At 55.1% G+C, this 12,938-nt stretch overlaps 1 protein-coding gene and 1 non-coding gene across 3 annotated transcripts; one reads left to right on the top strand and one right to left on the bottom strand.

Moving 5' to 3' along the window:
• Nucleotides 1-281: 281 nt before the first annotated feature.
• LOC137463219 (U6 spliceosomal RNA) lies at nt 282-388 on the bottom strand. Its single transcript, XR_010993861.1, has one exon. It is a non-coding gene; the product is annotated as a U6 spliceosomal RNA (small nuclear RNA).
• Nucleotides 389-681: 293 nt separating this feature from the next.
• Nucleotides 682-12,917, top strand: TMEM259 (transmembrane protein 259). 2 transcript variants are annotated; one of them, XM_068174012.1, is made up of 11 exons: nt 682-1,305; nt 3,071-3,340; nt 3,634-3,745; nt 5,906-6,016; nt 6,904-7,026; nt 7,347-7,447; nt 8,291-8,348; nt 8,668-8,751; nt 9,242-9,374; nt 9,731-9,830; nt 10,496-12,917. In XM_068174012.1, exons 1-11 carry the CDS (start codon nt 1,081-1,083, stop codon nt 11,297-11,299), a joined length of 2,121 nt encoding a protein of 706 aa, XP_068030113.1. In that variant the 5' UTR covers nt 682-1,080; the 3' UTR covers nt 11,300-12,917. The 2 variants fall into 2 exon arrangements, with proteins under 2 accessions (XP_068030113.1, XP_068030112.1); XM_068174011.1 differs by having other exon boundaries at nt 3,634-3,799.
• The last annotated feature ends 21 nt before the right edge of the window (nt 12,918-12,938 follow it).

The following is a 12,938-nucleotide window of genomic DNA, read 5'->3' as shown; positions in this document are numbered from 1 at the left end:
CGACAGGGCAGGGGCACAGCGGGACACGGGCAGCGCCGCGTCCATAAAAAACTTTTCCTAACATCCAACCCCAATTTCCCTTGGCACAGCTTAAGGCCAGGTCCTCTCCTTCTGCCGCCTGCTGCCTGGAAACCTGTGGGCCGATGTGTCAGGGCCGCGCCTGGGGGGGCTCCCCCGACTTCGCGGCGGGGCTGGAGCGCCCCGGGGCGACAAAAGGGTCCACCCGGGGAGGGGGTTTGATATCGTGCCCGGGGGAAAGAAATAAAAAAAAAAAGAAAAGAAAAAATATGGAACGCTTCACGAATTTGCGTGTCATCCTTGCGCAGGGGCCATGCTAATCTTCTCTGTATCGTTCCAATTTTAGTATATGTGCTGCCGAAGCGAGCACGAACTGCCCCGCACCCGCAGCGCTATTTAAACCTCCCACTCTTGACAACTCTTACCTTAGCACGATGTTCTCTTTCGAGGTCCCTGCGCCTTTCTCCATAGGATCGCTCTCCCGGGAGAAGCGTGCTGATTTTCCGTCCTAAACTTCGCGCTTTGCTGAAATGTTTTGCCTTTTCGAGGCCGAGCGGCCGCCCGGAGGGGCCCGCGCGCGCGCGGAGCATGGCGGGAAATGCCCTCATTTGCATGGAGGCGGGGCCGGGCCGGAGCGTGTCCTCCACCGTCCCGTCGTGCCCGGGGCGCACGCGCGTGAGCCGCCGTGGCCGGCGGAGGAAAATGGCGGCGGAGCGCTGAGGGACGGGACGGGACCGCGCCGGGACAGCTGAGCCGCTCGCCGCGCCCGGGCCGCGCCGCGCCTCCCCGCCCCGCCGAGGGACGCCCATGGCCGCGGGGACATCCCGGCAGCCACGTCCCTGATGCGTCTGCTCCGGCCGCGTAACTGCCGGGCCCCGCTGAACGTCCAGGCCTGACCCGTCGGGCCTGACCCACCGCCGCCCCGAGGCGTCTGCGCCGGGCAGGGGCCGGGGAAGGGGACGGAGGGCCCCTCCGCAGCGCCCGCCCGGCCCCAGCCCCGGCCCGGCCCGCGGAGGAGCAGCAGCCTTTTCGGGCCCAGCCCTCACCGGCCGCGCCGTCAGGATGTCCGAGAACCAGCCGAACGCCAACAACCACCACCCGGCCAACAACGCCGGGGCCGCCGGCGGCAACAACCGGGGCGTCCGCAACCCCAACCTCAACCAAAACCCCCTGATCAACGTGCGGGACCGCCTCTTCCACGCGCTGTTCTTCAAGATGGCAGTGACCTACGCGCGCCTCTTCCCTCCCTCCTTCCGCCGCGTCTTCGAGTTCTTCGTTCTTCTCAAGGTGAGGGGCAGCTCCTCCTGCCAGGCTCAGGGCAGGAGTTTCTTTAGGAGCACCAAAAGTCGCGCCTCCGCCGGAGGTAGCAGGCTGTGCTTGGACCGCGCACACCGAGCTGTCCCCGGAGCTCCCGTGGGTCCCTCCTGTGAGGGAGGCATTAGTCTCCGTGGTGGTCCCGGTGTTCCCTGCACTCCGGAACTCTTCCACATCTGTAAATCCAAAAGAAATTGCTGAGCCAGCTTGCTGGGCAGCCAGGCTGGCAGGAGAGGTTTCATTTTCTGTTTCCTAGCAATGGCACTTTTTGGATACATTTCCCACATGACCTGCAGGACTGTTGGAGTTTTGCTGGAGTGTTGTCTTTTCTGGAAGCAGTTCAGGCACAGCCCTGTTTCTTTCAGCAGTGCCAGGGATGTGTCACTGTGCTCTGGGGTGGCCCCACCTGCCTGCTGGGTGATGGGGACCTGTCAACGTCCCCTCAGGTCAAATCCTGCTCCACGGCTTCCAAGGTGGGAAATTAGAGAAAGGAGAAGGGGAGAGCGGCTTGCCATGCAACAGCAGCACACTCCTCTGGGTTTCAGCAAGAAAACATTCAGCACAGCTTGTCTCATGCTGCACAGATACGTTTTCTACCCTTTCAGCAGACATTTGGGTTTTTCATATCCCTGTTGCCTCTCCCATTTGTGCATCTGCATCCTGGCAAATCAGCTTGGACAGGGATGGTGCTAAAGGTGCAGTGGTCAGGCAGAGTGGCTGGGACCAGTTTGTTTTGCTTCTGCCTCTGGTCCCAGCTCCTCCCAGAGAAGGAAAAACTTCCTCAGGGCTCTGTGGAGAGCAGCCTGCAGGGTCAGGGGTCAGCAGCCTGCTCCCAGCTCTCCTCCAGCTGCTGGCAGGAGGGAAGTGGGAGCCCACATTCCCATCCCGAGCCCTGGAATTACCCCTGGCTCTTCTGTGGCTCCTGCAACCAGGGAGGTGGCTCTGCTTTACCTTCCCTCACATATCCCTGTGCAGCTCCTCTGCAGAGTGATGTTTACCAGGCTGTTTGCTCATCACAAATAGGTCAGGACGGCAGGGCTGATGAGGACAGAGCCGTGCAGGGTGGCTGGGAAGGGCAGTCTGAGCTCAGCTGTGCTCAGAACTCTGAACTTTGGACGTCTCTGTTCGCTCCAGGGAACAAGTGTTTTTAGTCCACCCTGCTTTGCTGTGGTTCATGGCTGTTCCTGGGATGGAGGCAGGACGGGGAGCTGTGGCGCTGTGTGCACGGCCTTGAGGGCCAGCTCAACCTCCCTGAGGCAGGACCTGTTCTTTGGGACAACGGATCTGATCAGGAGGGTGTTGGCTTTGCTTAGAGTTTTCTTTATTCTGTCTTTTCAAAGCTAGGCAGGCTTCTCTAGGTTTCAGCAGGAAGCTCTTTGTGCTGAGGAGGGAAGGGCTGGAAGGCACGGACATGTTTCCATTTCTTTCAGCGTCCCTCATGGCCTCGTCCCACACTGGTGCTGTGTGTGGTCGGTTTTGGGGACGCTGTTGGATGCAGGACCTGTGCTTTCAGAAGGCTGTCACTGTCAGCTCTCATGAGCAGGAGCAGTTTGGTGCCCTTGGTGCGTTCCCTGCTGGAGCTGCCAAGGTCTGGCTGCTGCCTTGTTGATGCAGGGAAGCATCAAACCTCTTGTCCACTTGCCAGTCCACTCACCCATATTCTGGTGTTTCACAGGCAGAGAAGAGTTGGTGATAACTAGGGGGCCTGACAGTGTCTGCCTTGTCTCCTGCCCTTTAGGCTCTGTTTGTGCTCTTCATCCTGGCCTACATCCACATCGCCTTCTCCCGCTCTCCCATCAACTGCCTGGAGCACGTGCGGGATAAGTGGCCCCGCGATGGCATCTTGCGGGTGGAAATCCAGCGCAACTCCAGCCGGGCCCCCATCTTCCTGCAGTTCTGCGGGGTCGACAAGTTCCCAGGAATGGTGGTTGAGTCCACGACTGAGGAAGAGGAGGAGGAGGAGGAGGAAGAAATGACTGTGGATATGTTTGAAAACAGCTCCATCAAGGTGAGGACGCGCTCTCTGTGTGCGCTGGAGAGAGGAGCCTGGGTGATGGGCTGGGGAGAAGTCTTGGTTGGAAGGAAGTCTGTGTGTGATCCCTTGGTCTCCTGGAAACAAAGCCTGTTCCTTGGCTGCTCCTGCGTCCCCACATTGTCCTCTGATGGTTAACACAGAAAGGAAAGCCAGAGCAAATGTCCTTTTGGAGGGGGGGGTAGGCCCTTGTGTGGATAGAGAGAGCATGGCAGGTGAGAGGTGAAGAGGCTGCTGATGTGGCTTTCCCTACTCTTGTTTTCCAACAGTTTGAGCTGGATATCGAGCCCAAGGTGTTCCTCAAGCCATCCCGGGTGAGCAGCACTGAGCTGCCTCACAACGACAGCCAGGAGTTCTCGTTTAGTGACGCAGCCACTAAAGGTATGCAGCCTCTGCGGGAGACTGTGTCCGAGTTTGAGATGCTAGCCCGAGCAGGTAATCACACCTTCACTGCTACCTGTGCTCCTCCTTCCTCCCATCATCATCCTCCCCACACATCCCGGCCTGGCTCCTTGGGGCACCTGCACAGTGACCTTAAATGTCTTCCCAATGTGTTTACCTGGGGATAATCCTGTCAGTACTAACAGCAAACCTACAGCAAGCTCTGCCCTGAGGCTGAGGGGTGCCTGGATTAGAAAATTTGCCACGCCAAGAGGCTTCAGATCAACCACAGGTGAATGAAGGCTCTTGGCCTGGCAGGTTCCTGTGGTGATCGGTGTTAGGTATCTCAGATGAGCCTGAACCCGAGTTCTGATCCATTCACTGTCCTTTGCAATCCACAGGGACCTCCTGACAGTGGCATTTCTTCTAGCATGAGCAGGGTTTGAGCTGTGTTCTGGGTGCTGAGCCAACACCAGCACTTGGAGCAGCCAATTTGCTACAATTAATTAATCCCAAAAGCCACCCAGCGGGTTTTGGTGGATTGCAATACTGCACTGCTGTTCCACTTGGATGTTCCCTGGCCTTATCCCACCCTTTTCCTGCCTGACCTAAGCTGCTCAGGACTTGTAAACTCCAGAGGGAGATTTAGTAGCTTTGTATTATTTAAAATGGAATTCCAGTGTGGAAAAACTTCTGTTTCTAGTGGTTAAGGTAGGAAATCTACTAAGGAATATTTATCTTAAAATAGAGACGTGGACTTAGATTCTTTGGTTTTCTCCACAAAATTTCCTAGAGGTTGGCCTCTTTCACCACACTGTTGTCCCTGTGAAGGCTGGAATTCTTTGCTCTACAGACACACTGGGGTTGTGGCTGTGGAGGAGGATGAGACTGGACACTGTCTTGTTCCTTGGTCTTGCAGTGGATTTGCTTGATGCTCATCCAGAGCTCATTAGTCCTGAATTAAAGGTCATTAAGACCAGAGAGCAGTAAATGTTTTTGGTGCAGGACCTTTATTGCTGGTGCCCGGTTTCTGAGAAGAGTCACGTTGTGCTGGGCTGGGGCACTGGTGGGAAGTCCCTTGTTTTGCTGAATGCCTGGTTGGAAACGATCCAGAAAAGGAGAGGAAGAGAACAGGCTGTTTCCCAGATTAGTTACAAAATTCACATCTTTAATTCAGTCCCAAATACCTGATCTTACTGTTTTTTCCAGGATTTCTGTCTTCTCAGTGCACCAAATTTTATGTTTAGTCAGAATATTTTATCATGAAAAAAAATTTTATTATACAAAGGAAGTAATTGTTTGTTGATATTTAAACCCTTGATTTCCTTTTGAGCTTAAAAGTGTTTATAATGGAAACAAAAGACAAACCAAACAGCCCAGCTTGTGTTTGCTGCCCAATAAGGGGATCAGGAGATCTCTGTCAGTGCTGGGTCAGGGGTGTGTCTGTTCAGTTCTTGTGTCCCTTTAACTGTCACTGTGGTGCTGGGAGCTGCCTGACAGCTGCCTCCCCCCTCCTGGAGATACACCCTGGCAGTCTGAAAGAGCAGGGATTAAATTGCTTGGCTCTGGCTTAGCGGGAGGTTTTGTCCTTTCAGAGATGATGTAGCAAAAAAGCATCTCATTGGAGCCTTTCTTGCAAAAAAACAAAAACCAAACCGGGGAAACTTCAGGCACCACCGGTTTTTGGGAAAGCTGTAATTGCTGCTGCCTTCAGTTCTGACATGTAATTGCAGCAGTGACCTCAGTCCCCTGGGAAGTGCAGGGCTCTTGCCTCTGGAGCATTTACTTGGTGTTCAGCAGGTGTAAAGTGGATTTTCCTGCTGGTTCCCAAACAACATGGGAAGCAGAAATTGAGCAAAGCAAGAACAATTGGCGCTGGGCTTGCCAGGCAAAGATGTGGGCAGATTCTGGAACTGCTGCCCTGAAGCTTTCCCAGAAGTCCCACATTAAAAACTGAGGTCAAGGGCTGTAATTCCAAAGAGTTTGTATTGATTTATGTTTAATTGGTTGAGGGAAGCCTAGAGCCCACATTTGCAACCAGTTTCCTTTTCAAGAACATGATGGGAGGGAGGGAGGGAACCCAGAGGGGCTGTTTCTTTGTGCTGGCTGTTTGCAGATGTGGTTGTTGAGTCTCCCTGTCTCCCTGTGTCTGTCTCCCAGTGTGGCCACAGGAGGAGTACATTGTGGAATACTCTCTGGAATACGGCTTCCTGCGCCTGTCCCAGAGCACACGGCAGCGCCTCAGCATCCCCGTCATGGTGGTGACCCTGGGTGAGTGGGAGGCAGCCCAAGCAGGGGCTCAGGGGTGGGTACCTGCAGTGCAGAGACCTCCACACCATCTCTGGGAACTCTTCCTGAAGATGATGGTGCTCACTTCCCACGCAGGAGAGCGGCGTTGTGCAGCCTGTCTGCCTTTAGTAGGTCACAGCTTTTCAGGAGGAGCTTTCTGAAATGGTGGAGCCTGGTTCAGTGAGCCCTGATGTCATGCCCAGCACAGTTTTCCCACGAGGAGCAGGGAAGAGCTCTCTCCCTGGCAGAAGGCACTGAAGATCTGAGCAGCAGAGTTAGAGCCTGGTGGCCAGAGCAGCTGTGCAGGAGCTGGGGACAGTGCTCACAGATCTGTCACACTGTGTGTGCTGCTGTGCCCTTGTGAGCACCAGCAGGTCATCTCCCCAGACAGTGTTCTCTTCTCCTGGCATTTGCTCTGTTAAAGCCTGTCCAAGTCAGGAACACAGCCTCAGACCTTCTCGTGCCTGTGAGCCTCTGTATCTGTTAGTGCAGCAATCAGAGAGGAGCTCATCACTTTTCCCACTCAAGCTGAAGCAGAGCTGGATGGGGGTTAAGCAGATTTCCAGTGAGTAATGAGCAGTCAGGGTGAGCCCCAGAGATAGGCCAAGCCTAGAGGGCAAATTCCCTTTGTGTCTGTGCCAGCACAGAGTGTGACATCCCTGACAATCCTTAAGGCCCTACTGCCATTTGCACTTTAGTGTGGCTGGATCTGTCAGGGGGTGAGATTTTCCCTCCCGGTCCTCCCAAGTTTGGTTTTACTGCCCCAGGTCCACATGCAGATGCAGCTCTGGTGACACAAGTATCCCTCACCTTGTGCTTTTGTGGCTCCAGGTGTGCACAGTGTGAAAGGCTTTTTGTGTTCTCTCTAGATCCTACGAGGGATCAGTGCTTTGGGGACAGGTTCAGCCGCCTGCTGCTGGACGAGTTCCTGGGCTACGATGATATCCTAATGTCAAGTGTCAAAGCTTTAGCTGAAAACGAGGAAAACAAAGGTAAGGCCTGGAGGAGTCTCAGCAGCGGCTGCTTGGAGCAGTGGGTGTTTGTTCTGTGCATGCCTGACTATCATCTTCTGACTATTGATTAATCTGTAATGCAGGGAGCAGCTCCCTGTGTTACTGTCAAGGACAAAATGAGAGAGGCAGGAGGGGAGAGATGTCTGGAAACGTGATTTCCTCCCACCTCACCGCCCTGCATGACAATGAGTGCTGCCCTGAGGATTTGCTCCAAATCCTGCTTCTTTAGCAGGCACTGGAGCTTGGTTCTTAGTATGTGGCTTAATCACACTGAGCTTGTGTTTGTGCTTTTTCTCCAGGTTTCCTTCGCAACGTGGTGTCTGGGGAGCATTATCGCTTTGTCAGCATGTGGATGGCCAGGACATCCTACCTGGCAGCCTTCGTCATCATGGTCATCTTCGTAAGTCACTGCGAGCTGGACGGTGCCTGGCCTCAGCCTGGTGCTGGGCAGTGAGTGGTTGGTGTTACAGCGGAGCTCTCTCTGCTTTTAAAGTGTAGTTGGTGGAGGATCAGGCCCTAATCTGGGGCATGTTTTTGTTTGGGTTTTTTTTTACAGTTCCTGACATCCACCAGTGAAATGAACAGTAGAGCTGACTTAAAATGCAGTGTTGTTTTTGTTGTCAAAAGGGAGCTGCTGTTCATTTCTAAGTGTCCTTAAAACACTCCAGCTGTCAGTACAGGGTGCAGACATTTGTCCTCTGAGACTTTTAAGAACAGCCCAGACTGATTTGCCAGGAGTGATCAAGATAAAACCAAGTGATGATGTGTGAGACAAGGTGTTTTCAGATACACATCAGACAAGATCCCAAGCCATAACTACTCCATGTTTGTTGTCTTGGGTGGCTGTGGGTGACTGTCACTTTTTGTGTGGCTGTCCCACCCATGGGGCAGGTCTGTGCACAGTCACACTGTGGGCACTGAGGAGAAACCGAGTGCAGGGAGGAGCGGGATGGAGCACAGGAAAATCCCTGCTCCCAGCTCTGTGGGTTGGTGTGGCCCCAGCGCAAACATTCAGGGTTGGTCCCTTTACAAACAAATCCCTTACTGTCTGTTCCCCTGCAGCAGCACAGAGATTAATTGCTGTTTGTGAAGCTCTAATTACTCTTTGGGAAATGGCTCTGCACAGCTCCAGCTAATGAATGTGGGATGTGCAAGCCCAGGCTCGCCTGGGTCTGTGTGATTCCAAGCGACTCCCTGCACCCATGGGGCTCTAATCTGCCTCCCCTTCTCTCTCCTGTTCCAGACTCTCTCTGTCTCGATGCTGCTGCGCTACTCACACCATCAAATCTTTGTCTTCATTGGTAAGGACTGGCTGAGGGGTTTGGGTTGTGCTGGGCACTGTGCCTGCTCCAGCATAGGGTGTTGTAGAGTCACAGCAGGTTTGGGTTGGAAGGACCTTGAGGATCATTAGTTCCAGTTTAGAAGAGTCCTACCTGTAGCTGCACGGGGAGTACATCCTTCTGCTCCCAGTCACTGCACTTGCCAGAGCTTATTCTCTTGTCCTGAAAAGTATTGGCTGGGGACAGAGGATGTGGCTGCACTGAGCAGACAGTACTGTGGGGTGGAGGGTTCTGTGGCCCTCCATCCTCTCCGTGCCTCAGCGTGTGTTTCCTCTTGCAGTTGACCTGTTACAGATGCTGGAGATGAACATGACCATTGCGTTCCCTGCTGCTCCACTCCTCACTGTCATCCTGGCTCTGGTCGGTAAGGACTTGCTTCACTGCTTGTGTCTGCAGCACATCCCTCTGGGATCTGTGGGAAGTCTCATTCCCTGTTCCAAGCTGGCCGCAGCAGGTGGTTACTGTGGCTGCTCATCACAAGGCAGAAGGCTCTGGAATTTGATGGCACAGTGAGCTCCATTGTCCTTCTGGGTTCCCTGGAAAAGCAGCAGTTTGTTGGGAAATCCCAGAATCCAAAGCTTTGTCTGTCCCCGGAGCTTGTTGCAGACTTGCACTTTGTGGCCACGTTGCATTTGTACAATTTTAATTTAAAAAGCAGCAGAATCTCCCAAAATGCGTGCTGCGGGATGCAGCTGATTGTGGGACGTGGCAGACAGAGCGTTCTTGGCTGTAGCTGCTACCATAAGCAGAGCCCAGTTACCTGCCCTGGGCAGGTGCAGTCACAGGCCTGCTCTGAGGTGACAGAGGACCCCTTCCCATGCCCTGCCATGTGTTGATGTCCCCTCTGTCCCCAGGTATGGAGGCCATAATGTCTGAGTTCTTCAATGACACCACAACTGCTTTCTACATCATCCTCATCGTGTGGCTGGCGGACCAGTACGACGCGATCTGCTGCCACACCAACACCAGCAAGAGGCACTGGCTCAGGTAAGGGCTGGCTGTGGCCACATTCCCTCTGCCTGTCCTCCCCAGCTGCTCTGAGTCCTTCCCAGCACCCCAGGCACAACAGCCTCCACTCCTAAGGGCATTATTTGTGTGGCTGCTTGGGGCCGCCCCACGCATCACAGGGTCCAAAGTGCGATTCTTCCCATTTGGGTTTGGGCCTGGATCTTGGAATCGCCTTGATCTTCCTCAGCCTCTTGTTTTGTCCTGTTCATAGACAAGGCAACTCTAATTATCTGTTAATGATCTGTGTCACCCCCGTGAAGCGATGCAGCTCAGGCTGGTGTTGGGAGGAGAAGGGAGCTCATCTTTTTCATTATTTTTCTTGCCTTCTTGTCCAGATTCTTCTACTTGTACCACTTTGCCTTCTACGCCTACCACTACCGCTTCAACGGGCAGTACAGCAGCCTGGCACTTGTCACCTCCTGGCTCTTCATCCAGGTGAGTCCCTGCAGGGCTGCTGCACCTTGGAGGGCTTAGTCAAACTTCTTCTCGAGCTGGGTTGGAGGGAGGGATCCTTATTTCAGTAAGAGATGGAATTAAGCCTGGTTTGGAAATGGAGCAGCAGAATGAGGCTGTGGAAGAGGGGAGGTTTGGATTGCTGCCTCCAGTCCAGCCGTGGGACTGACAATAACCTGATGCCATGTGGGTGTTGGGAACGATTGCTGTCCTGTCCTCCTGGAGTAAATCCTGGGGAGGGTCTGCCTTGCAGAGGAGCTGTTCTGGTCTGTGAAGTGAGGATACTGGCAAGACCAGCTCCAAGCTTATGTCTGATATCCTGGATCAAGCATACCTGTTGGGTGTCTTTGGTTGTTGACCTGCTGCAGGGTGGGGACAGAGAATAGAGGATGGGCCAGAGGAATGCTGTCATTCTTCTTTTCCCGGCCTTTGAAAGGGAAGAGGGGTTGTACTCTGTTGCTTGTCTTCAGAGAGAAACTATAAAGCAGCTTGCGGTAGTCATAGTGGAAGGGATAAGTCTTTCCAAACTTGCTGCTGACCTTCTGGGTGTCATAGCAGCAGGATTCTTCAGGAGAAGCTTGGTTTTCTTGGGATATCATGACCTGTGACCCAGGCCCAGGGTGACACCTTTCCCTTTCCTCCGCCAGCACTCGATGATTTACTTCTTCCACCACTACGAGCTGCCAGCCATCCTGCAGCAGATCCGGATCCAGGAGATGCTGCTGCAGAACCAGCAGGTCGGGCAGGGCACCCAGACCACGCTGCAGGACAACCTCAACAACAACACCACGGCTGCCCCAGTTGAGGCTGGGGGCCGCCGAGCCCCGCTGGCCACCGGGCCCCTCGGGGAGGGCAGCGGTCCGGCCGCCCTGACCCCCGGCGAGGCCTCCAGCGTCATCGCCGCCGCCGCCTCCGTGGGCAGTGACCTGAACTGGGTGGCCGAGACGGCCGCCATCGTGACAGAGGCCTCGTTTCTGTCTGACCTGAGCACGACCCTCCTGGAGCCTGCCGTGGTGCACGAAGCCGTGGCCAACGGGACCCCTCAGGAGGCGGCCATGGCCTCCGGGTTGGTCGCCCGCATCAGGGTCAGCAGCGACCACCCGGAGACGGCCATGGGCTCCATCACCATCGAGGTCACCTCGACGTCCGTGGTGGCTGCAGCAGATGCTTCCCCCGCTGCTGGGGCTGCCCCCCTTGCCCCGCTGCAGGAGGGGATGGTCCCCAGCCCATCCCTTCCCAAGCAGACTGAGGCTCTCGAGGGCTCAAACAGCCGAGTGAAACCCAGTGGCAAAAACTGCACGGGCAGCAGCAGCGTGGCAGAGCCCCTGCCAGCCCTGGGGGGGGACAGTGACCAGGACAGAGGTCTGGAGGACCGGGGGGAGAGGAGCCCCTGCCCAGCACCAGCAGAGAGAACGCCCAGCTCAGAGCCAAGCTCCAGGAACCTGTCCTGAGCCCTGTTGCTGTCACTCTGGACTGCCAGGAAGGCATTTGGATTTTGTTTGTTACTATTTCTCACTTCACCATCATCCTTAACCCATGGATCCCTCTGAGCAGAGCTGGAGCAGCTGGGACAGAGCAGGGCTGCTGTGACCTCCCTCCCCTAGGAAAGGCACTGGGGGGCTGTGGGAAGGATGAGGTTTTGGTCCCCTGGCCCACACGGCTCCAGGGCTCCTCTGAGGCCACAGGTGAGCCAGCTACCTGATCCTGCCCTGCCCTGCTCATGCCCTGGCTTTTCCATGTCCCCCTATCCCTGGCTTTGCCCCTGCAGCTGCGTTTGCAGTCCAGGTGCTGATCCCAGGTGGGAGCTGACCTGGGACAGGCCACTGGCGTGGCAGCTTTGTGGTTAGAGTAGGAGTGGATAGAACAGGCAGAGTGTCCAGCCCCTCTGGGAGAGCCACAGAGGCGATTCCTGGTCACCTTTCCTGTGGGGAGGAGGAGCTTTTACCTTCCCCAGGCACAAAGTCTGCCCAGGCTAGGGCACAACCAAAGCAGAAAGCTGCAGTTCAGCCCCTTTTTCCTGTCCTTAAACTTCCCTCGGTGGTTGGGTTGGGAGGTGGAAGGTGCTGTGTCCAGGTGAGAGCTGCCATCCCAGGAGCCATGAGTGATGCTTGGAGGGAGCTGTGCTGCAGTGGGTGTCTGGAGAGGTGTGGGGTGAGGGCAGCAGCTCTGTCCTGCACAGCTCTGCTCTGGGTGAGGCAGCTGCTTTCCAGTGCCTTGTCCCTCCTGGGGGACACGTCTGTGTTTAGGATCAGCCCCATCCCAGAGGAGAGAGTGGCTCCTCATGCCTGGATTGTTGCATGAGCTGGTTTAGCAAAGAACCAAAACACTAAAGCCAAGACATTTCAGCTGGTTTTCCCACATTTCCTTGGCAGTGGAGGAGAGGCTGGCAGAACCTGACCTCTGCCAAGAGGCTGTGCTGGGGGGCTGCCTGTGGACCCCTGCAGAGGGGCCAGATCCGTGCCAGGATGTGCTGGAAGGAGGGTTTGTACAGGGAGGTGGAGCAGAGTGAGGCAGGATGAAGCTCTGGGCGAACCATGGTGGGACAGGGCAGGGACAGGAGGTGACATGTGGGCACTTAGCTCTTGGGGACAGCTGGGTCCCTGCACAGATGTCCTGAGTTCAGTGTTTTCCCCTGTGGCTGAGCAGTGTCTGGAGTCCATCCCCCTCGGAGGGCTCCCTTAGATTCAGTGTTACCTTATCAACACGAGGGGGCTCAGAGCCCCTTCCTCACCCCTCTGCCTTTCCCACCTGGGTGCCCCCTTTTTGTTTTTTTCCTTTTTACCTGGAGCAGCTGTGGTACTGCTCTAGAGCAGGGGGGACTCTGCTGTGACCAGCAGGTCAAGTCTTGCTGCTGCCAGCACTCCTGAGAAGGGGCCTTGTGGTCAACTGGCTCCCAGCCTCTGGAGTGCCAGGAATGACCCTAGGCTTTTCAGAGGAGTGGGTGGGAGGGGAAGGGGGGACACCAAACCAAATGATTTGTTGAATGAAGAGTAGAGTTCATTCTATTTAATTAATGTACAAAATGTGTTTGTATATAATAATAAATATTATCTCTTAACAGCTCCTGCAGCGCTACCCCATGTCCTGCCC

Source organism: Anomalospiza imberbis, chromosome 27, assembly GCF_031753505.1.
Source record: "Anomalospiza imberbis isolate Cuckoo-Finch-1a 21T00152 chromosome 27, ASM3175350v1, whole genome shotgun sequence".
Taxonomy (NCBI): Eukaryota; Metazoa; Chordata; class Aves; order Passeriformes; family Viduidae; genus Anomalospiza; species Anomalospiza imberbis.
The sequence above is the reverse complement of the archived record's forward strand: the minus strand, read 5'-3'. Positions and strand labels throughout refer to the sequence as shown.

What these genes read in the sequence shown, in the direction of transcription:
- TMEM259 (XM_068174011.1), top strand. Translation starts at nt 1,081, where the DNA reads ATGTCCGAGAACCAGCCGAACGCCAACAACCACCACCCGGCCAACAAC. An exon ending in TGAAAACGAGGAAAACAAAG is followed by an intron (nt 7,027 to 7,346) that starts GTAAGGCCTGGA and finishes CTTTTTCTCCAG; the next exon opens with GTTTCCTTCGCAACGTGGTG. An exon ending in TCGTCATCATGGTCATCTTC is followed by an intron (nt 7,448 to 8,290) that starts GTAAGTCACTGC and finishes CTCCTGTTCCAG; the next exon opens with ACTCTCTCTGTCTCGATGCT.